At 39.3% G+C, this 24,639-nt stretch overlaps 1 protein-coding gene across 1 annotated transcript in view; it reads left to right on the top strand.

Moving 5' to 3' along the window:
- LOC126406622 (cilia- and flagella-associated protein 46) overlaps positions 1-24,639 on the top strand; it is an 80,003-nt gene that overhangs the window by 16,027 nt on the left and 39,337 nt on the right. The window contains exons 17-36 of the mRNA XM_050071034.1: positions 2,630-2,742; positions 5,439-5,651; positions 6,524-6,725; positions 10,798-10,947; positions 13,816-13,926; positions 14,896-15,077; positions 15,468-15,599; positions 15,728-15,893; positions 18,002-18,074; positions 19,163-19,298; positions 19,409-19,592; positions 20,389-20,542; positions 21,331-21,554; positions 21,686-21,808; positions 22,070-22,231; positions 22,703-22,851; positions 23,085-23,183; positions 23,252-23,312; positions 23,965-24,117; positions 24,418-24,618. Coding sequence (XP_049926991.1) covers positions 2,630-2,742; positions 5,439-5,651; positions 6,524-6,725; positions 10,798-10,947; positions 13,816-13,926; positions 14,896-15,077; positions 15,468-15,599; positions 15,728-15,893; positions 18,002-18,074; positions 19,163-19,298; positions 19,409-19,592; positions 20,389-20,542; positions 21,331-21,554; positions 21,686-21,808; positions 22,070-22,231; positions 22,703-22,851; positions 23,085-23,183; positions 23,252-23,312; positions 23,965-24,117; positions 24,418-24,618 — 2,988 coding nt within the window. The remainder of the gene's footprint in view (positions 1-2,629; positions 2,743-5,438; positions 5,652-6,523; positions 6,726-10,797; positions 10,948-13,815; positions 13,927-14,895; positions 15,078-15,467; positions 15,600-15,727; positions 15,894-18,001; positions 18,075-19,162; positions 19,299-19,408; positions 19,593-20,388; positions 20,543-21,330; positions 21,555-21,685; positions 21,809-22,069; positions 22,232-22,702; positions 22,852-23,084; positions 23,184-23,251; positions 23,313-23,964; positions 24,118-24,417; positions 24,619-24,639) is intronic.

Here is a 24,639-nt window from a genome sequence, read left to right as displayed (position 1 = left end):
ATCTACCATTAACCATATACCAACAGTAAATGGAATGTTATCAATACTGTATAGTCTGAAACAGCAGGAAAAGTCCTGGGCTTCAAACAAAAAGGGGCCAAAGAATGGATATCAGCTAACACTTGGAAGGAAACTAAAGAGAGGAAACAGCTGAAGGCAAAAATACTGAATACCAAGTCTCAGCGACTCCTCAAAAATGCCAAAACGTCTTATAAAACCAAGGACAGAGTGGTGAAGAAGAGTACCAGGAGAGACTAGAGGGTCTTTGTTGAAAACCAGGCAAGTGAAGCTGAGAAGGCTGCAGCCTATGGAAATTTGGGCACTGTGTATTAGATCACAAAGCGACTCTGTGGCAAATGTACAAGCCAAACTACCCACTTTAGGGACAAAAATGGCACTATCTGTACAGAAGAGCATGAGCAGGCAGCCAGATGGGTTCAACATTTCCAGGAAGTGCTCAACCTCTCTGAATCAGAACAACCTGCCAAAATCACAACAAAAGGCGATATCCTGGAAGTCAAGATAAACCCTTCTTACTCTGAGGGGGGTTCTGAACTCAGAACTGCCATCCTAACCCTAAAGGGTGGCAAGACATGTGGCACAGACGCTATCCATGCTGAGATGCCGAAAGGCTGACATTAACACATCAACACGTGTGCTGACAGATCTCTTCCAAAACATCTAGAGCAGTGACACCATCCCTGAAGACTGGTCCCAAGGTCTTATCTTTAAAATCCCCAAGAAAGGCGACACCACGAACTGTGACAACTGGTGAGGAATCACCCTTCTATGTATTCCATGCATAGTGTTTTGCAATACAACGTTAAAACAAAGATGTTCTTGTATATGAGCAATGTCAGGTCTGTTCTGCTGTACAGTTGAGAGAGTTGGCAAGTGGTTAAAACATACATGAGGAGAGTGGAAGTCTTTCAAAACGGATGCCTCAGATGAAACAAAATCTCCAGCCTTCAACTGTACAAGAAACAGGTACCCTGAGCATCATCAAGGAAATCACACACAGACGTTTGAGATGGCTAGGTCACGTACTGAGAATGCAACAGGGCCAGATCATGTCGCCTTAAAATGGACACCAACAGGCAAAAGAAAACCTGGGAGGCCCAAAAGCACCTGGTGCAAAACTGTGACAATGCAGCTGGAATAGAAGAAACTGTCATGGGGAGAGGCAGACACATGCTGCCAAGAACCAAATGCAATGATAAGAGCTCATTGGAGCTTTATGTCCCCTAGGGGATGAAGAGGAGTAGGTAAGCAAGTTCTTCACAGTAAAAGCTGCCCTGTGTTTTGCTAGTGGAAAACTTAATAATGTGAAGCAGCAGCAGTAGGATGTTTCCTGTGCATTAATAGTAACTTTTTACAGCCATGGTACAGTGTACACAGAGTGAACCTTGAACCTTATTAATGACATGTAATCACACTGGATTACATGCATGCATGGTTTCCTGTGGAGGTAATTTGAATCCAGTGTTGGAATGGCGGACCCTGCCACTAACAATGAAAACTACCATATAGAAAGGTAATGATTTAATCTGAATACACTGAATGGCTATTGCTGAGAAAAAATGACCATAAATAGTATGAAAAATGAGGTTTGGAAATTTTGAAATTAGAACCAAGGGGGCATGATGCCACATACTGACTGGTGACTGGTGGATCTTAAGAAGCACAGTTACTGGTTTTGATAACAACAGAGAGTTACACTCAATTTATCAATTTAAATCTACAGATCAGACACAAAAACTTCAAGCTGTCTGACTTTTCTTATATCCCTTTTCAGTTATTGATGCTAATGTGCATAATTTACCAAGAGCAGTGTAAAGTCTACTCACGATCTATTGCATTTTCTGATCTACCAGCATTTTATTTCAAGCTTCTTCGGGTGCAGATGTTTTTGTACTGAGGTGTTCGCATTCACAAAAACTACTTTAACTATCTTAGATCATAGGAATATTTGATTTTTTTTCATCTTGAGCCCTACTTTTGAAATATGAGATGAGGAACAAAGACTACTCGGAGTAGTAAACATGCATTATGGGATTTTAACAAGCCTGTGAGGTAGGTGTTGATTGGTTGGAGTCAGAGATTGTTGTGCTCGTCTTATGAGCTTGTCTTATTGTGTAATCCACCTCCCCATCAAGCCTGCAGCTTGAAGTCTTTATTAAGTCCATAGAGATGTTAACTTGACAGCACTTTGAAGAAAATGGAGACAACTATCCATAGCAACTTACATGACCTTGTCAAAACTGACTCGCAATGTAGCCTCTGTGCTTGCTTCTCTCATGTTCTCTCTCTTTGTTCCATGACACACGGGTATTCTTTTTTTTAAATTGGGTCATAATTCATTAATTTAAAAGATACCTACGTCTCAGTCTGATGATGAAGACAGGTTCCTCTTGTCTTACCTGAGATGTCCGCCACTGGAGTAAAATGCTCACCAGTCGCTTCTTTTTCTTTGATCTATCACAGCTGAGCTTTTACGGCTCTAGAGAGACTGTCATTCCTATGGCGTGAGGTCTTCTCTTCTCCTTTTATTATGAAGTTATCAGAACAGGAAGTCAATGTTGATATTATCTTTTGAAGCTGAGAAATGAATGTACTCTGTCTTGCTCAGGCCACCGTCCAAAAGCTGCTAATCGATGGGGTGCAGCTTAACAGCCCTGCTGTCCCTGCAGTGGAAAGTAAGCTGTGTGTGTCTGAAGAGGATCCACACTGGGTTGTTTACAGGTAAACATCCACGCAGACATGTTAGCGTCATAAAACTAGAATGTTTTGTCTCAGTTGTATGTCTTTCGTCAAGGGTTGCAAATTGTACACAGTTTCCTTACTTGATTATTGGTAACAGCAACAATCAATTTATCGACTACTACGAATTAAAAAAAAAGGACATAGCTATTACCAGACAATACCAAATTTGTTTTTTCCTCAGTTAAAGCTCACGGCAACATATTGCATATTCTCTCACAGCCTTGTATAGCCTCTGAAACACATAAAGATTAAGAGGCCTAGACACATGAAACAAATTCAATATAACTAAGTAATGCTTTGCTCTGCCCGCTTCATTTTCCAGTGATGCGGCTGCGCTACGCTTCCAAACCCCCAAGATGGCCGCCTTGTTTGTTTATTTATTTATTTAAGTTAGAAGGGACAGTGCACATTAATGAACATTTGCATGTAAATATGCCGGCTTATAGCCCCAGGCTAATTTTCATCCGTAGTCCCTTGGCAGGTTGATCTTACAGAGTAGTAAAAATGTTAGAAGAAAGGAAAAGCAGAAAAACGTGATAGTAAATACATTAAATCACTGAGGACAAAAGGAGAAAAAAAAAATACCATATAAGAGAAAACATAACAACATAGTGTACAAACATCAAAAACCGGGGCCATTGAGGTGAATGTCTGTCCAGTCCAGTGTATGAAATTGAGTCTTAAAAATTGTTTGCACCCGTTGTGTACCAATGCTAGTTATTAAAACATGCTTTCAAAATACACCATTCTATGAGTAACTAGAATGTAATAGGAGACTACACATTGTTAATATTTCAGAATCAGAGGTTTTTGGGGTTTTTTACAAGATATTTTTTGGGGCATTTTTGCCTTTAATTGATAGGAAAGCTAAGCATGAGGGGGAGTGAGAGAGAGAGGGAATGACATGCAGCAAAGGGCCATGGGCTGGAGTCGAACCCGGGCCGCTGTGGCAACAGCCCTGTACATGGGGCGCCATCCACTAAGCCACCAACCCCTCCAGAATCAGAGTTTTATTTGATTGATTAAATTTCACATGTTCGATCACATTCTGAACAACCAATTGATTGATCATCGATTAATCGTTATCATCAGTACATTTGCCTTTGGCTATGTTTCTGCTTCATTATTTACATATTACAGAGTTTACACATTTTTCATTCACTCTAAATCCAAATTTGTAACATTAAATGCTTTTACATTGTACTGCATTATGGTCGTACCATGACCATATCAAAGAACTTTAATTTTATGCTTTATTTGTAATTATTAATATCTACAGTTTAAGCAGTGATATAAAACCTTAGTAGAACATTCTGATAAAACATAGTCTAAGCAGTTTCAGTTGACCACATTTACTACAATCTTTGTTTGTAATTTTTTTTTTCCTTTGTTATCCTACATTAATATTAGATAACAAGTAGTATTGATACAATCATGACTTAGAGGGCCAGAGTGTAGGATTTAGGGGCATCTATTAGTAGAAATGATATATAATAACATCACTATTTTTTTGTTAGTCTAAAATCACCTGAAAATAATAGTTGTTGTATTTTAGTTTCCTTAGAATGAGCCGTTTATACCTTGATATGGAGCAGGCCCTGTTCCTTTTTTCAGGAGTCCAGAACGCTGGCTTTAGATAGGGTCATACGCATTTTCGCATCAGCCACCTTCGTTCTCCTACAAACTTTGCACGTGGGAGAAGTTTCAGTTCTGCAACCTTGCCACCAGATACCATTAAATCCTAGACACTTGACCTTTAATTTAATTATAAAAAAATGTGTGGGTCCCAAAAAACTTTTAAACCCAATGTTCACGTAGATAAATAAATAGTCATTAACTTGTATCTCTGTGTGCATTGTTAACTGTATCATAGTCTTTGTTAGTGTGGTCGTAAAAGGTGAGTGTATACAGAGACATTTTTTGTACTTTGGTGTCAGTGGATCCTTTGACTGGATAGTGAGCAGTCTTTTAATGTGAATATGTTAGCATAACTCATCAGAGGTGATGACAGACAGGAAATGAAACAAGCTGTTTAACTATACAGACCCATCACATAAAAGATCGTGTGTTTCCTTATCTCTGAAACCAAAACTGCACAACAGATCTGAAACCATTCCAACACCAATTACACAGTTTAAACAAGGCTTCAGACATCATCAGTGAGACCAAGATGTTGTGGATAAACACACACCAAAGCTCCAGGATCAAACTTAGTCTTAACAGCCTATAATCTTTATTGAGTTGTAAAGACCTGACATATCACATTAGTGCACTGCTACGCTGTCCCTGAAATTGGCCTGGAGTTTACTTCTAGCACATTGTAACATAATGCGGGCTGAGAGCTATCGCTGTGCATCCAGGTGCTCAAACAAATTGGTGTTGAACGCCTCATTAGATAAAACTTGTTTGACATTGTCCAGGTGGGGTTCCACCCTCCCCTGTGCATCATGCTGAAAAAAAGTCAGCAAATGGGATTATTCATGTAAAAATCCTGCGCATTGTAAGTTTAAAAAAAAGCAACTTTTTCAGAATTCATTGACCTTTTCACCTTTAGTTTAATTGCTCACTTGAGCCAACACAATGTGGCCATATACCCACTTTCTCTTTCACACACAAACATGACTTTCTCACTTCTTTTAAACTCTCTACTGTACCTCTCTACCTCTTTCACCCAGGGACTGGATTCAGGCTCTGTCTTCCTACGCCACCTCCAACTTTTTGCGGGCAGCGGAGCTTGGAGCAGAGATCAGGGAGCCGTGGGTGATAGCAAATGCAGCCATTTACTTGTGGAACTACAGTAGCCACTTGTTGGCAGCTGGGGAGTACCAACGCCTGCTTCCCACCTTCCAGAGTCTGGTGGCGATGATCCAGAAGACAGAGTTCACTGGGTAGGCTGGGACCATAAACTAGTATCAGTTGTTCTTACAGGGTATAGTATATACCTGTTAGACAGAACAGTTTGCATGTTGGGCCTAGAGTTCCTGGAAATATGAATTTGTTCCTCGACTAATAAAGAGCCAAGCTGCTCCATGCATAAAAGACAAATGTGCAGTGGCTGATGATGTGAACTTTATCATACATCAGTGTGAATTTGTAAGCAGGGCTGAACCATGATATAATACAGTAATATGTTTGATAAAAATTCATTCACAAAATGTCAACATTTCAAGAAGCGTGACATATGCTGTTTTTAGACTGATGACTGTGCATTTTTTAAATTACTCTATGAGTTTTGAAAGCATTTCATCAGCCCAGCAGTCATTTACTCAACCCTCAGTGGACTACAATGCAAACATAGTCTTTCAGTTCAGGTGAAACTTGAAAACGATTTCATTTTCAGCTGATAACAGCAATATATACACTTGTCCTCAGAAAATCATTTTAGACACGGTCAAAGTTGACTTGTGAAAAATGTTTGTTAATTTATTCTCTGTGGCACTGTAGCTCACTTACAGAAAAATGGCTTATGCTCTGCTCTTATTCCTGGCTATGGAAAGAAGCAGTGAGTGTTCATGAAAACAGACCAAACTGTCCTCGGGCATCGAAATAATTACGTGTATGTTGGGATTTAGTGATATCCCCCTGAAATGATGTAGCAAAGGAAACATACATTTTGCCGTCCAAATCTGTGCTGAGGGTTTTTACTTTCAGGAAGAACTAAACTATAAAAGCAAAGATGTTTGGCCTTCAAGCCCAACTTTCAGTCCTTGTTTTTCCAGATAATGTCAGTTTGGTGCATTCTTTGTTTTGCATTTCTCAGGAATCGGGCTCTATTTGTGCTGCTGTGTGATGCCGTGGCCCGGGGGTTGATCCAGCCTCTGTGTGGACCAGACAGCGTCAGGCCAACCACGCCAGAAGACAAGGGCAAAAACAGACCTGAGAAGGGGATGGAGAAGGCTGCCAGTGTCCATGGGGTTTTCTTAGACCCTGTTGCCCTTCAGGATGTCCGCAAGGCATCAGAGGTATGTCTGTGTGTGTGTGTGTGTGTGTGTGTGTGTAGGAGAGGGATGTATGTGGACAATGGGCGGCTGCTTTTGTTTAGTTTCACTTGCATTATTGGATTCTTCAGTCACATAAAATGCTCTTTTAAACAAACCTGCCTTGTTGGCAGTAGCAGAAGTGAATCACCACCTACACCAATTCCTGTGTCTGTGTCACAAACATGTGCATAAAACCTTATATCAACATATTTTTGCATAAAATTCTCTCTGACGCCATATATTTTTATAAAATCAAGTATTAAATGTTGGATACAAACTCTCTATGTCACAGTACATTTGCATAAAAGCTGCACACATCACTATACATTTGCATCAAAACACCCTCTCTTACCATACAGTTACATTAAAATTCCCTACATCACCATTCATTTCCCCCTACGCCATTTCATTCATTCATTTGCAAAGCAATTAATTATGTCGTCACATTTGCATAAAAATTAAAAAAACACAGAGAACTACTTACAGGGCAACTATCTGGTGAGGCTCTAGTGGTAATTGCACAGTCACTAATTCTGTCCAAAACCTCTGTAGAAGATAAGAAATAATCAATCCTGGAGAAAGACTGATGAGGTACAGAGGGTTTAGAAACCTCTAAATATTATGCAACATGAAATCAAGACATCTCAGAAACCAGCTTTTCTGGACATCACAAAGTAAAATTTAAGGAAAACATGTTTAGTAGGAATTGTGTCGACTGGTTATATTTTGTTGAAGCAAACATGATTGACCCTCAGTTAAATCCCTCCCAGACTGATTGGGGTGTTTTGAGCTGCTCAAACGTTTCTTTCAGTTTCTGATCTTTCCATTGTGAAAACAATGTCTGAAATTCCAGCATTCAAAGCTTTAGACTCTCTGAAAAGAGCTGAAAGGAGTGTGTTGAGACTCTGAAAGGAGTGTGCGTATAATCTCTGAATGGAGTTTGCTGAACCTTTGTGTGTTCAGAAACTGAAATTTTAATCTTTCTTACAGATATGTATGAAACAGTTTACACACTGTCAACTCTTTCAAAGTCTGAAACTTTCAGATTCCACAATTATTTTTTTCAAAATATAGTTTAAACCAATGACCTTTAAATAACATCACCTCCAATTTTCCCCTTGCCCCGTTCATCCATTTACGAAACAGATGATGAACAGCCTGAATTGTCTTTTAAGTTCAATTCAATATCTCAATCTTTCCACAATCAGTCAGTCTACCACTCACTGTCATTACATGTGCATTTTTTTCATTCATTTCCACTCGTGTGTAGTGATGCTTACATAACCACACCAAACAAAAAGCTATTGCAGAAACAGGTGAAAGGTGTGTGTCCATTTAGCATTTTTCTTTGCCAGAAAAGAAGAGAGCTTCATTCCAGTGCCTCATATGAAAAGAGCTCCCAGTGCTTTTCAAAATAAATGACACAGCTAACAACAAGCTAACAACACGAACAGTGATAAAAGCATGACACTCACCAGCAGCATTCAGCATCTGGCCGATCTGCTCCCACAAGTGGGCTTTTCTGTCTTTGTTGTGAGACATAATATACGACCTGAAACAGACAGTAGCTAAGGGAGCATTTGTGATGGCACTAGTACCTTTCTGAAAAGTTCAGAGATTCTCAACTAGAAGTGCTCAGAGCAGTCGCACAAAAAAGCCAGCCACACAGGCCCTTTGTTATTCCCTGCTTTACAAACCATTACCCAAATTGAAAGGATTGACAGTACCATAGTAATAGGTTTCCACCAATATTGTTTTTAGACAGAAGTCAGATTCTTTTGTACTAAAGCTGTTGATTAGCAATATTTTGCACAATATTCAATATCTTTAAAGGAGAACTTCCCATTTTCAAAATTCATACGAAAATCCTAGGGTTTAAGACAGTCCAAAAATATAAGTAAACATGGATATCTCTCTCTGAACCCCAACAGCTAAAGTGGTAGAACTCAAATTTGTGATGACAAATTCAGGCCCGGGGGCCAATTGTGGCCTGCGGAGCAATTATAAACCGCCTGGGGCTCATTGCCCAAATATAATGTATGCAGCCCACTACACAATATTGTTTAATCAAGTAAGACCACCTTTCATTTTATCCGTTCACTTCAAGATGGCATGACTGTCATACAGGTTGTAAACATGCACCAAGTAGGAACTATGTAGGTGGAACTATTTTCTTTATCAGACGGTGACAAGCAGTTAGTTGAATGTTAGGGCTGCTGCTTTCAGGAGCGGTGGAAAGTTCAATACTTTTTCTCTGAAAGATAAGACAGTTTGTGTCATTTATGTTGGATAGTCTTTTAAATAACCCGTATGAAGTGAGAAGCAGCTGGATCCTACATATTATCTCATTATATAATCTGGCCCCCATTCAAAAAAGTGAGCTGGTCCATCGACAGAAATTTAAGAAAAATGTTCTAGATCAGAGTGAGAGCACCAAGGGGAGCATTCTAAGCATATGGGTACATTTTCTGTTTCACAACCGAGAACACTACAATAGAATAAAGCTCATTTGAGTATAAAAAAGAGAAGAAACATTTTGTGGGTCCACAAAATTAGTCTTCTATTCATTATCTGTGGGGCAGTTTCAGACCTTGTACTCGATAACATCACAAGTTTGAGACTTACTTCTTTGGTTTCTGACTTTGAGAGAGAGCTGCTCATGTTCACCAATATTGATTAAACTTTCTTAGGCCATGGAAATAACACACTGGAATTCTCAATTTAGGTGGTGTTCCCATTTAAATATGACCACAATATGTATTTATTGATTTTTCAGAGAATTAAACTTGCATCTGAAATTTGGCACCACTTAGCCTTCACAAGTGCATAGATATTGCAAAGTTATCCAGTGGGCTGGATAAGAACGCTTTGTCCTCTTTGCTGGTCCTGGTCCACAGGCCATTTGTTGGACATTTTAAGCCATCACATCTTGCTTTCAACCTTCAAAATGGGCTCTCTTCATTTTATGAATTGTGAAGCATCAGTTTTATACTGCCCTGTCTCATAGAACTTTTTTTCCATGTTATTATGGAGCTATCAAACTTCATGTCATCCTCCATAAAATGGGGCTGGCAAGTGAGCCTCTCATACATCCATCTCTGGAATTAACTGTATTTCAGCCTGTAGGTACAGTATTATGATGTCAAAAAGGTTATAGGGTTCAACAGCAAATCAACATACAAGAATGCAAAGACAGAACCCTATTTGCATAAGCTGAGGCTTAGAACTCAAGGCAAAAAAGGATCATAGACATGTATCTGTATTTAAGATCTACAAGGCCTCTCAGGAAGCATTGATTCCTCTGAGATATGATATCATGACAGATGTTAGAGCAGCACAGGTGAAAAGTTGAAGCAGGTATTTTGTTATCTGCTTCATCCTTTGACACACACGCACATATACATACACATTCACATGTAGCTTCCATGACAGTGAAGTCTGATGTCTCTGTTCTCTGACTATGCCACAGTTGCCAATTAAACCCAGTTTCCTTACTCCTTTTCTATTCAAAGGATCCACCATGAATATCAGCTCTAACTCCAGATGAAAGGCACTTTATCAGTGAATTATTAATTAAATTTCATCGTGTCTGTTTCCTTTTTGAAGGAAAGATAAAAAATGATCCGTTCCACTACATTTTTTATAAATAATCGACAGTACAACAGGGTCAGATGCAGTGTCTGACTTGAACAAAGTCTTACTGAATTCTGAGTCTTTAGTGTATGTCTGTCGTGTCTGCAGCTGACAGGCTGGCAGAGGGCCTTGGGCTAGAGAAAGTCCTGGATCTGCAGAGTCTTGCAGATATGTATCATAGTGCATTTGATAGACACTTTGATCCATATTAACATTTTTAATATAGGATTTTATGATAGGATAGGATAATTTAGGATTATGCATAATCCTGACTATGTTCATGTTATGTTCTACTTATTGAGCTTCTCAGGCTGCCAATACTGCACCAAGCGTAGAATTAGATTTTTATCATTTCAGTGGTACCATGTACTTCTAGATGATGGAATGCAAGCTTATTGTTATTTTCTACCCTTCCTCCTAGCTGTGTGACTATGCCCTTTGCATTTCCACCTGCAAAATCCCAGGGGAGACAGTTCCAATCGCAGCAAGGAAACAGGTGGTGGCCACATGGGTGCAGATCAAGAGGCTCCTGCAACAGCAGATTGGCTCAAAGATGGACACCAAAGATGAGGTATCATTCTTTGCGTCATCACAAACATGTCTATGGTACTTTGTGTTAGGTACTAATCAATTTTTTGGTCCTAATTAGCATTTTAAAGGACATTGTTGTCCAGGATTGATTTGCTCCAAATATTTATCAGTCATTACTAAATCTTAATGTAAAGTCCTTCCAAAGTTCTTAGTAACTACAAGGTAGTTTCAGACTGTTTATTTACTTAATCAGGTAGCATCTTTAAAAAGAAGAAATGTCATAGGAAAGATTCAAAGTCCCCGTAAAATGGATGCTTGAGCGTTTTTACTTCTGCACTGTGATGTATTTCCCAGCAAAACAGACTATTTGAGCAGTGTACAGTTACAAGAGGCATTTAAATCAAATCATTTACATTTGATTGGACCCCTAAAAACGGGTCAGTCTTAGAGTTAACTGTGATAAGGAGCTACAGTGGAGTCCGCTGCTGGGTAGACTGTTGGCTCCTCACACACCTTCCTAGCTGTTAGATCAAGAGGAGGATAAGGGAAAGATGAATGTATTAGATCTCAGCCATATTGTTTTGGAAATGAAAACAAATGTTTTACCCACTGATATCCTCACATACATGTCTTCCTGTCTCTCTTAATATCACTCTGTTAGCTACTGTACAACAACCTACAAGTGGTGAAGTGTGGTTTTATGTGACCGGTGTGGCTAGCTAGTCCAAAATCTCATTCGATTGGATGAGCTTTTGTAAATGCCCGTGGGTGCAGGATGAGGTGAACACCATTTTAAACCATTTTACCTGGTGTTACAGGAAGAGAAACAACAGTGATTTTGATTTAAAAAATATTCAGATACTGATTTTTTGACATGGTTGGCATGCAACAAGAGATGAATGCTCACTTAACACAGGGAAACAGAATTTATTTTAAGTTCATGGTGTAGTGTAAAGTAATGTGTTAATAGCATCACAAGCTTGCATATCCCCTGGAAACTATTATTAAATTTATCAAGTCTCAGGTCAGATGTGTTGACCATACCGCATATTACCTCATTTATTCTCCACTCCAAATAAGTGATATTTCAGCAATGGGTGATATTTCAGCAAGCTTAGTTTCGTCAATTGGTTCATTTAGCTACACAACAGTTACATCTGGCAGTTAGAGTTACAACTAATTTCTACATAAGAAGTAGTTTATATGATGCAACGTGTTTTGATCCAGTGAAACTTTACTTCGTAAACTCGACTAAGTTTGAACTGGCAAACATTTAGTGCAACCAGCTTCGGGGGCTGGCAACCTTTTCTCTGCTAATGACTGTCAATTTTTCACAGATGAAGACGCCTGGTGTGCCAGAGGCATTTGTTTACACGCACATATTTTTTCAATGTATGCAATAATAGTCAGTTAAACTGTAATTGTTAGTTTGACCTTGTTTATCCAGTAGTAATAATAGAGATGCTGGGCTATTATGCGCCCAGGATCCCCTCTGTCAGTTACTTATTCACACATGAAAAAGCCAGGTTGTGATGTAGTATACTAGTGAGTGAAATGTAAACTGGGCTTACCAATTAATGCCATCCCTGTCCCTGCCTTTTCCTGCTCAGTTATGCTATGCCAGGTCTGCACTCTCAGCCGCACACCATGCCTCTTAATGGCCTGTTGTCAGCCGGCTTCAAGATGGATTCAGCACAGTCTTGAAGTGTAAAAAGATCTGACACGTGTAGGTGGATCTGAATGCAGAGATTAATGCAAACGCCTCCTTCTTCAAAGAAGCCTTGAAGTCCGTATCCTACGTGCAAAATGTCGCTTTACACTTGACATTCCATACACCACATGATTTTAGAAGTTTGATGTTGTACAGACCAGGATTTTTATGCAAGAGTCATGTGAAAAGTAAAGAAGCAGAAATAGTTAAAAGCTAAGTAGATGCACTGTATCGCTGCATGTGCAGTTTTAGAACATAGTTGTGCATCAAACAGTGATGAAAAAATAACAAAATTGATTTAAAAGAAGTGGCAAACACACCAGCAAACTTCAGTATTGCAAATTTATACTATTTGTATGTTTTCCTATGCAGTTATTTTTGTCTTTCTCTTGTTCTTTTTGATTATTTCTTTCAGGGGCTGATATCTTGTACAGTATGTGTACTGTGTCTAAGATAAAAAAAAAAACCTTTTATTGCACTACAGAATATGTAAAATGGAAAGGAGGTTGAGACAACTGTATAGCTCATTTTCATAACACAATCATGTCACATTCATAATGTATGCTCTATTATGGTCTTCTCACAGTTCCTCTATAATGTTCTTATAATATTAGAGGCTGATGATGTGTGACATTTTTATTAATCTTCTTGATGCGGTAGGTGTTACTTCAGCCTTATCCCTATTACAGCATTGTGTCCACTGGTCTGTGATCATCTCCACATGTCATATTTCCCGATTGTATGGCTTTACAGTGGGACAGAAATGCGGGGAAAATGCTCATTACAATTTGTCAGTTAAACAGACTGTTTGATTAGTCACCATAATCCTGCGACCATTTGTCAGCCAAGAATTTCCTGCCCTACATTAGTCCCTTCAGCCTGATGTGCTTTGAGTCACAGCTAAATGAGGCTTGTTTCTCGCAGTGCAAATTAAGGAATGCAGTGTTAACATAAATGGGGTTTATTCTCTAATCTCGATAAATCATTTATCAACTCATTTTCCACACAAAAGCAAGTCATACATTATCGACGAGGTTATCTCTGCGCTATTTGGGACACATGGTATGATAGTACTGCAGGTCCATTTATAATTTATAAACAAATAGTAATACATGTATATGTCTTTTCTATAATTAAACTTAAGAACTGCTGTATACTGCGTTGCTCAGTATACATTGTTTTCCTTCCCGATTGCAGTGTGAGAATGAGGAAGTGTCAGCGATGACGCGCGTGCTGGTTGGAGTGGAGATGCTCCAGTGCAATAGGAACCCAGGGCATATGGAGTTCTCCGTTCCCAGTCTCTCGACAGTATGTACTTTTCTGTTCATGTTTTCCTACAGTAGCTGTTGCCCAGATGGTAACAACAGATGCCAAGACGGCCCATGAGCCCTCAGACCCCTTCTGCATCTCATCATGTGTCAATATCTTCAAAATACTGTAGCTGCCTTGATCACCATGCTTTGGTCAGAACTAAAAAGTTCCTTGACATGAGATGTGCTGCATAAATCTGTGGAGAATCCCTTTCTCTGACATTTTGGCCCTTCGGCCTTTTTCCTCACCGATATCATCTTTCACTCTATCTCTCATCCATCCATCTCTCCCTGGCTCTCCTCCTTCCTTTTGTCCCATTTTCATTCACTACTTCCTCTCCTACATTCTGCTCATCATCTCCTCTTTTGAATTCTATCCACTTTTCCCGTTTTTTATCATTCATTCCTTTTTTCCTTGTTCTTCTTTTTTGTCATTTTGCTTTTTCATTTTCACTTGTCCCTAATCTTAATCTTCTCCCTTCTAATCTTTCATTTTCTATGTACATCATTGCACCCGTGATATCTCTGCCACCTTCCTCTCCATCCCTGATTGCCTCCCACTTTTGCTTCTTTTCCTTTTTCTCATGCTTGTCTTTACTTTTTTTTACCTGAACCCTCTTCTTCCCGCCTCCTGTCTTTTCCCTCGCCAATCCTTTCCTAATTTCTGTCCTTCTCTTTTTTCTTCCTGTCCTTCATCACCATTTTTGTTTTTTTCCTTTTTACTAATGCCTCCCAATTTCCTCCATTCTCTGCTTGCGTTACTTAATCCCCCCTCCTCTGCGTTTTCCATCACTTGTTTTCATTCCCTCCTTCCTTGCCTCTCCTCTTTTTGCACCCTCTCTCCTCTCATCTTTTTTCTCACTCAATCCTCCCCTCTTTTCCCACACCCCCACTTCTCCTCCGCCTCTCCTTTTCCCTCACCGCCTCCATTTTCCTCCCCTCCCCTCTTCTCTTTCCTCACCTAAAGCTGGTGAGCATGGCGTCTGAATGCAGCTGGACCGACGCCGTGGTGGAGTTGCAGGTGTGGTGCCAGCTGGCTGCCTTCTGCCATTATGCCAAGGACCACAGCTTGGTATTGTGCTGCACCAAGAGCGCTCTGCAGCTGGAAGAAGCAGCAGCAAAGAGCCTCAACGCCATGCCCTGTGTTTTGTAAGTGTAGTTGGCTGATTACATTTTCTTTAAACAAAAAGAGAATTTCACAAAAGCCCGAGAAAATATGTTATTTTTTTTCTAATTCTTAAAAAATTAGGCAAGAGAGAATGCTCTTGATCTGAATGTGTGTGCTTTGTTATGGAAAGCTCTATATGTAGGTGTTAGGTATGGTTGAGATATTTGCTTCCAAAGTTCTCTGAGTAGCAGGTGACATCTTGTGCATATTGAAGAGTATTGCACTTAAATGAGTGAGCACTGCTTTCCATTTGTGCAAGAAGTCACAAAGTTTGAATAAATATGCAAAGTTTCAGATTTTCTAGGGCATGTCAGTTTTACATATTGGTTGTTTGATTGATTGACAGCTAATACATTTCCTCATATCCCTAGATATGGCCTGACGGCTGTGAATGAGATGCTGAGCAGCGCTGCTTGTTTAAGGGGTTTAAGTTTAGTCCATGAGTCCACTGGAGATCTGCAAACTTACAGAGAGGCTTTAAGGGCGCTTCTGTGCAGTGTCAGGTGATGTTTACAGTCAGTATGTATTGACTAATGCCTCGGGCAGCGACAAACATTTTTCTAAATTCTCTGAAACTCTTCATTTTTAATACTTTACTGTAAATGTGCTTGCTATCTTCTCTTGTTCACAGCCATGCAGAGAAGGCTAAGAATCCAGCATTGTGTGTCACAGCTGCAAGGCATTACTGGAACACCTGTCTACCCCTGACACAGACTCCTGAGGAAAGATGGCAGCTCCGTGAGCCCCTGAAGAAAATCCTGATGGCTCTGACTCAAATGAACACGAAACATGCCAATGTATGAATCTGAATTTAATTCATATAAGTTCTGCCAATTCTGTGTGTTGGTTGTCATGTGTAAGCAAGAGCCAGAGTTGATTTTTTTCTTTTTTTTTATTGTGATACTCAACAGATGTTGCGCTAGACGTTCTCGTTGTCCCTCATTTTAATGGACAGGGTTGTAAAAATTCTGTCATAATCTATTATTACCCATCATTTTGATTTTGATTTTTTAATGATAATATGTATTTAGCATCATTTGATTCTCTCACTCTCTCTCTCAACACTTTATTTCCCAATAATAAATATACAGAACGTTCATAGATTATGCATTTATGGGCATGAAGTGAAAAGATGAACAGAGACACCAACCATTCAAAGAGACACTCAGCTGCTGTGATATTTTGCAATGGTATATAGCTATAGTATATCGCCTACCAGTGTGATGGCTTAAGCCAGCTAGACAACGAGGTCGTGCACGTGAGACCAAAGACAAGACTAGACATTAGCCAATTAATATGCACATGCCACAAACTGGTGTGTGAATTACTTAATTGCAACATCTAAAATACTGAATTACTTAAAGTTACTGTAGATTGGTTCGGTCAACGCAACCTTTGATTCTCCCACAAATATTTCCGTACATTTTCCATACACAAAGCAAAACTAAACAATTTGTGAAAATGTATGTGATGTTTGGACCCTCCCAGGTCATCATTAGGGAAATGGCCAACATCACAATGAACAATGTACTGCATATATAGGCACAACATTATTGGTATGTTGTAGTCATAGCCAAGTGATCAATTAGAAATATACTTACAGAAAATAAAATAGTTTCAATAGTTATAAAAACTGCAAAATGTGCAAGAGAAGTACAGCATTTTCTCATACAGATTTTGGGAGCTTTAATTCAGTGTGCAGATACTCTATTTTTATTCACCACCTGTCTTTAATATAGGAAAGCACACAACTACCTTTTTGCAATTGTGTTATGTTTAACAGGTAAGCATTATTAGTGGTGCAACTTAACTCCTAAGTAGGAGCAATAAAGCAGCACAGCAACAAGGGAAACCACAGAAACACAGAGTCTGCCCCTCTGTTATGGGAAATGTCCCACTCCCTTCCCAGCCCCGGCATCAGATAAGTCTCCAACATGTTCAATTTTTAATCATACCAACTGCTGACAGGACAAAAGTTTGGCCAAAAAAAGTTCTAGCAACAACATGAAGTGCAAGTGAGCAAAACAAGAACTGAATGACAGCCAAACTGACCTGTCATGCTCTGTTTTTTTAAGAATATATTTTGCGCATTTAATGCCTTTTTTTTTTGATAGTGGAGAGATACAGGAAATGTGGGGAAACACAGTAAGGGAATGACATGCAGCAAATGGTTTGGCCATTTGGGAATCGAACTAGTGACTTAGTGGGGGCACTTGTGCCCATGTGGTATATGCACATAAGACTCAGCTGTTGGATGGCTCATGTTTTGCTGTTTTCAACAACTTTAGTTTGGTTGCTGGGTCAAATAGACTGCAAAGTGGTAGATTAGTCATATTTAATTAATGATAGAATTGACGTAACATTTTCTCAGGGGTGCTACAGGAGAGAAGTGTGAGAAAACATCTCCATAGTGCTGCCTGTGGACAGCAATCCAGCCAGCGGGATAAACACTTGTTCAAATGCAAAATAACTCAAAATCTATAATTAAAAGCAGCTTACAGTATGTGAGAAATCAGAATGTTTATCCGTGGTGTTCTTTCCAACTTCATACTGTTTAGTAGTGCTGCAACCCACAATAAACAGGAACAAGCCGTCCCACACAACTGCGTCTTGTCTTAACCGGCTCGAAGTGATGTTTTTTTCCTGTATTGGAACTCAAATGTGAACATCAAAAATGACGACCTCACCCGTAAAAGTGAAACCAGGAATGTTGCAGGCTCTGGGTGTGGAGGGGGATTTACAGATAAGAGGGCAGGGTGATGTACAGGGCAAGGTCAGATAGCAATTCATCTGATACTGTACATCAGTAGGCTTTGACTACAACCAACCATCCACCACTACTAGCAACACTCTCCTCTCACCCTTGTAGTGATTTAAGTATTAATCCTTTCCCTTTTTATTTCAGAAACATGGCAAAGTGAAGGGCTTGCTGGCCTCGACAGCATTGCCTCTTGGGAGTTGTAAACATGAAGCAACAGGTGAGTCATAAAAAGACTCTGATGTGGTTCTGCTGTGAAATTCCTTTCTGAGATTTTGCATATGGCTTGATGTTTGGTTTTGCGTCCTGTTATGGAGCTGATTGGTTTCCATAGACTGTATAAAGTAATAAACATATCTATCGTGATGTCACCCACTGATTTTGGGACTCCCGTTTAGATTCGTCAAGTGAGGCATTCTGGCTGTAGCTATGTTTGAATTTTGGAGCCAGAAGATACCATATTTGGGCAACAGGGTGGAGCTTATGTTAGCTCCTAGTTTGGTTAGCACAGTGAATTTAATATGGGTGACTGGGATAATACTAATGTGAAAGCTAATTTTTGCTAATGACAAGAACAGGCTTAAAACCATTAAAACAAAATGCACTTACCAGAAAAAAACATAATACTCGACTCTTCAGAAGGTCTTTCAGTGCAACCAATTGCTGAACAAGACGTTTTTTAGGTGAACAAAATATCAACAATTAACTTCTACGAACTGAAAACGCACTGAAATAGCATCAGCTACAGCTATACTCTGTGAATCTGTGGTTACACTGTAGTTGTGTTACCTAACCAACATTACTGTGGTTGTAGACAGACCACCTGTCATTCAAAGCAGCCACACCCTTTGCTATCCATAACTTTAAGCTTTAATAATATTTAAATGTGTGAGTTATATAAAGTTGTACTGAAAGGGGGAAATAGCTATAGAGACCAAAGCAGTTTTGTATAATAGACTGTAAATATGTTTATTTCTGCTTCATAGTTAGACATTTTAACATGGGGGTCTTTGGAGCCAGCCTCAAATGGCCATTAGAGGAACTGCAGTTTTTGCTACTTCCTGATTGGCTTCATTTTTCAGCCCCAGAGGTTGCTGCTTATTGGTTTCCTGTGTACCTCTACTTTGTGAATAATGGACGGAACAAAAAATGTTATTCATTCCATGATACACAACTAATCGTTGGCATTTTTCATTTGGATGGGCTATTTTTGACAGCAAACACGTTATGAATACACATTTGCTTAAATTACATTACAGTCATCTATTATGCATTTCTGTGTATCTATGTATGTGCCTCTGTTAGTAGATAAAGACGACCTGACCCTGAGAGCAGCCATTTACAATTTCTTGCTCCACATCCACATTGATAAATCAGACTGGAAAGGTGCTCTTCAGCTGCTGGACCAAGCTATAAGAGACATGCCTCGCACTGAACACCGGCTGTGAGTAAAGAAAAGTAACACTGTTGAAGGGAGGCTGGGGGACATTAATGAGAAGGACTGGAGACGAAGAGAGACAGACAGTAAATGTATTGTCCTCTGTGTTTTATCAGAACTCTGCTGAAACACCGAATACTGGTAAAAGCACGCCTGGGGGAAAATGTACTGACGGACATGGAGACGTTAGAGGGTGAAGGAGAGCGGTGCTGTTCATTTACGTGGCGCCAGGTGGCACTATGTGCTGGCAGTGTAACCCAGCAACTTGCCTGCTACCAGAAATCCATCACCTCTCTGTCGGTAATACCTCTGCTCTGGCACCATTTTCACATCATCACCCAAACTTGACATGTCAGCAGATTCCTGCAAATAGGACATATTGAAATCCGTCACACTCAAAAATTTAAGTCATGAAGTGCATCATTTTAATTCCTGTGTAGTCTTTTGCACTGAGCAAAGGCAATATTTCTAGTAAAGTCTTTAGCACCATCATGTGGCGCCTTCACATCATTGCATCTGTGTTTCCAAGTGCCCTTGCTGTGGCCTGGAATACGGGAGAGCTTCTAAGTTTGGTTACGTTTAGTATAAGTATTAGGGAAAATATATATACAAAAAAATAGAGTAAGAATTTACAAAAATAGATAAATAAATATATATTTATAAAAATATGCATATACAGAAATAAATGAAAAAATAAATATGAAAATAAAGCAAAATGAGATTCATGTTTTCATGTTTCATTTTTTGGTAATCATTTTTATTTTTTCATATTTATTTATTTCTGTTTATATTTTAACATTTTTATGTATTTATTTTTTGTTTTATATTATTAGATTCTTTTTTGTAATGTATTAATTAATTTATTTATTTATTACTCTATATATATTTATTTTCTTATTCTTCTTTATGGCAGTCCTATGATTTCATAGTTAATAGTTAGGTTTAGGATGAAAAAAATCTTTTATACCATCCAAAGATGTCCTTTCATCCAGGCCATATACAGTATTGTTTCCCATCAACTATCAAACAAAATCAAAAAGAAAAAAAGATGTAACATGTGATTGCCTTTTGTATTTGTGTTGCCACTTGTAAATAGAGTGAAGAGACTCAGTGGCAGAAGGTCGGCCTTCTGCTGGAGTTTGGAGAATGGCTGTACTGTCACGACTTCCCCAAAGTCGATGCCCAACACCAGGTTCAATGGGCCATAGACATCCTTCTGCACTCGAAAACTGAACAGACAGAAAGAGCAGGTAGAACTTATTGGCTCATCTTTTTTTAATTTCATTTAAGACAGAACTGTGTGAATGACCAGTTAGTTTATCAAATTATCTAACTAGAATCTCACTAGTTGACAGATTCTGAGAATTACCCTTGAGAGTATGTGGGCATGAAACAGACATCTCAGGGTTTTTTTGCTGTATGGATTCAGTTTGTGTGTATGGTTTCATATGAACACATGTGCTTGTGTACTTTTGTTCAATGGCATCCCTGAAGTTTTACACTGTGTTAGTCTAAGGGGAATACAGTACCTTCTGATCTGTTAGATCCAGAAAAGAGCCATTGCCACAGTTTTTGATAGTTGCATCAGCAATGGAATTCAGTGTTTGTACTTTCAATTGTTACCCCGTGTAAACATTAAACTAAGCAAATATTGTTCAGAGGAAAAGGAACTGACTGGACAAAGACACTGATTTCTCAACATCACACGTGGGTATCCACTGAGAATAGCAACGCACTATTTAAAAGGCTGCTGTGAGAAGTGTTTTTAGTCTCCTGCTATGAGCCCTATTAACTACTCCCTGAGAGACAAACTGAACGCTCAAAAGAAGAGTGGAAACTCATTTCAGAGATATGTGCCTCTGTATTATAGGCTTTATTTGTGAACACCTAACCTCCAAACCATTATTTGTAAACCCCTAACTCAAACACTTAAATTTTAAAGATGCTGTTAAATTATATTTACAGATTGTATCTATCTGTCTTGTTTCCTGTTAAACTCTTTGTCATAGTAAATGTTATTATGTTATCTTTCCACCAGCGGATGAGTCCAAAAAAAGAGATTTGAGCTCAGTGAAATGTGAGTCCCTGGTGGGAGTCCAGAGCTTGTTACCAATACAAAGTTTATTGAATCTGAAGGAGGTGCAACGCCTTGACAGTTTGGTGCGAGCACACACTCTGCTTGCTGTCATGGCAGACAAAGCTTCACCTGAGCACCAGCTCAACCTACTCAGAGCCTACATCTTTGTTCTTCAAATATGGCAGGTACTGCATCTTTACCACCAACACACCTATTACTCAACTTTGTCAGTGAGGATGAGGTATTTCTCTTCAAATGCAAATTTTGTTTAAGCTGAGTAGGAGTATGCCTCTCTGTGTGCTGTTTGTCCCTCCAGGTGTCCATGGCAGTGTGTTGTGCGATTTCCAATGAAATGGCAAAGAGCCAGCCACCCCAGCATCCTGCCTCTGCAGGATCCAAAAAAGGCAAAGACAAGGGCAAAGGCAAAAAAGCAAAAGATGTAGGTCCTATAGCTCAAGTTTGATTCATAATGTTGTTGATTTACACAAGTTCTAGTAAAGTGTACTAGAGTACTGTACTAGATATTTACTTTTAAGAATTATACTTGCCTTGTCAATAACTGTATCTGTGTGTCTGTATGATGAAAAGAAAAATAGTAAGGCTCAGTTCACACTCGTAATAAAAACAGAATATCAATTCTGTGTCGTGTTTGTGTCTTGTCCCTTACCTCTGTTTTGTGTTTTGTTTTTTGTTTTTCAAGCCTCCCCCTTCAGAAGAGAGACCTAAACCTGTTGTCTTGGATCTGGTACTTCCTTCCACTCCAAAGGACTGGGCTCGTTATGCCTGTCCTGACCAGGCCAGGCAGATCTTCAGAACCAACAGTAACCCCCACTGTATCAACACACACAGCATTACAAAGCAGGCAAGACCACCTGGCTCTCCTTCACATTTTTCCCAGTGTCACAGACATCTACCTTGTGTGGTATTGTCTCTGATTTCAGTCTTGTTTTCAACACAGCAGAGTTTGTATCTGCTGCTTATGTGGGTTTACAGGCTCAGTTGCCAGAAGCCTTGACTTGGTATCAGTGTCACTCTAAGAAGCTGTCATTTGTTGGTCATTGGTTGGTATGTAATCTGTGTGGGTTCAATTAAGATGTTGTAAGAGGGTTAAACCTCAGTATTCAGAATTTTATATGTGTTGTAATTCATTTATGGATCTACCACCAGAATGGGATGGAAGTATGTGATGAGGTTGGATTTATTTAATTAGGGAATGGTGCAAACAGGTCCAATCCTATCCTATTCCGATAAACAGTGGATAGTTTTAATATTTACATTGTTTGTAGGAATCTGATATTTATTTCTTTTTCCCCCTTTGTTGGTTTGGCTGTAGACTCAAAGCCTGTTTTATCTCAACCTGCTGGAAAAAGAGCTTCACTCATTCTCACTCAACCACCTGACCCTGCCCATAATGCATCTAGCTGAGACCATTGCTCATGATCTTTTGGACAGGAGGAGCCTCTCTGACCTCTACCGACTAAGGTAAGAACTCTGATCAGTTAAAGGGGTAAACTCCATGGATTTGACATGTTTAAGTCTGTTTATGAGTCTTGGGAAGGATAGCAGCATATGCAAGAATAATGTGTAAAAAAGTGGGAAACTGATGAGCATCAACTTGGGCTGCACTGGCTACTTCAGAAAGCCTATTAACCCTTAATAATTACATTTTATTTAGTAACTTTGTGTGTTTATTGTTCTTTCTTTTCCTTCATTAGAATTGTGAGGACCTGTCGTCAGCTGGGTTTGGAGACACTTTCACCATATCAGGAAAAACTCCTGAATCTGTGTAGAATCCAAGAACAAGAACAGATGGGGTATGTTATCTCAACTGTTTGTTCCTTTTCCTTTATAACCTATGATGATATTATGTTCTTGTTTCCAGGTGCCACAGAGCCATTGCTTTTTCACAGGAGAAGAGAGGCCTTCACAAAGCTTACAGTCAGGTCAGGCCTGCTTCTCACAAAATGAATATGTCTATGTTTTTAATTTTGCTTCAGGTGCTCTACATTCATAAGGATTTACAAGTTTAAGAGGTGATGGATGATTGGCAAGTGCTCATAAGTGAATTATATTGATGAAGGATGTTTACTATATGCTGCAATTAGTACTTTTATGATGTTATACTGAGTGATGGTGGACTAATAAATGAGGTTTACTGCAGTCAAATTACTTGTCTCATAAAATTAAAATGAGTCTTAACTCTCAAGTCAGATATGTGAGATAATCAGATGATATTTTATGATAGTTAATAATGGTTATAACTTATCTTGTTCTTCTCCTTGTACAGTACTCTAGCCTGTTAATGAGTGACTTTCACATCAACTACACACACTTTAAAGCTTTAAAACCCTAACAGAGCACATAAGAAAGGTTTTCTTTGGCGTTGCACCCATTCCCTCTCATGGCAATGTATGTGTGTGTTTTTGCACCTATGTATGTGGCCCTTTCCTGGATGATGTTTGTGCATACAGTACTGTATGTCTTGCATGTACTCAAACTATTAACAGGTTGACAGCTTTAAAATATATATTACCTGTTTACAGTGTCAATTTAGACAAAAAAGTGAATTGTCCTGTTTTTTTGGTGATTTTTTAGAAAGTTAAGGTGGATGAGAAGGCTGTGTCTGAGCAGCAGAGTATGGATGTGCATGCTCAAGACATCTGGCTGGACAAAGCTGAGGTCTGCCTCAGCATGGGGCTGTTTCAACCAGCCAGGCAGCTGCTGGCTGAGGCCCACTTTGTGGCTATGGTGAGTTGAAACAGAAGTAGACCACAGTGTCAGAATTAATTTTGCTCACACTGAATTTTCAAAAACAATATTGTTTTACCATCTCAGCATACCAGCCTGAACCTTGTACACATCTTTATACATCAAATTGTTTCTGTAGTTAAGCTAAAGAAAATGTTAGCCTACTATGTATAATCAAAACTGATACACTAGTTATAGGCCAATAATTTATGACCACTAAATCATTAGAAGTATTTACTGTAATTGTTCTGCTAATTTTCCACTCGTTTATAACTCTCTTTTTCAATGTCCCTTGTTTAGGAGCTTGGAGACCAGAAAGCAACAGCTAGAAGTTTGCTCAGTCTGGCCAATCTCGCTTGTGAAGAGCAGAACTATGCCCAGGCTTTGATCCTGCTGGACAAAGCCCCACCCCTGGGGGGGGGTGAGGAGTTCTGGTACCAGTTCGTCCTCACCAAGGTCAGAGCTGTAGTGGGCCAGAGAGGCAAAGATGCACACTCCAAGGTATAGAATCCTCGATGGTAC

Source organism: Epinephelus moara, chromosome 19 (genome assembly GCF_006386435.1).
Source record: "Epinephelus moara isolate mb chromosome 19, YSFRI_EMoa_1.0, whole genome shotgun sequence".
Taxonomy (NCBI): Eukaryota; Metazoa; Chordata; class Actinopteri; order Perciformes; family Serranidae; genus Epinephelus; species Epinephelus moara.
This window is presented reverse-complemented; position numbering and strand designations above follow the sequence as displayed.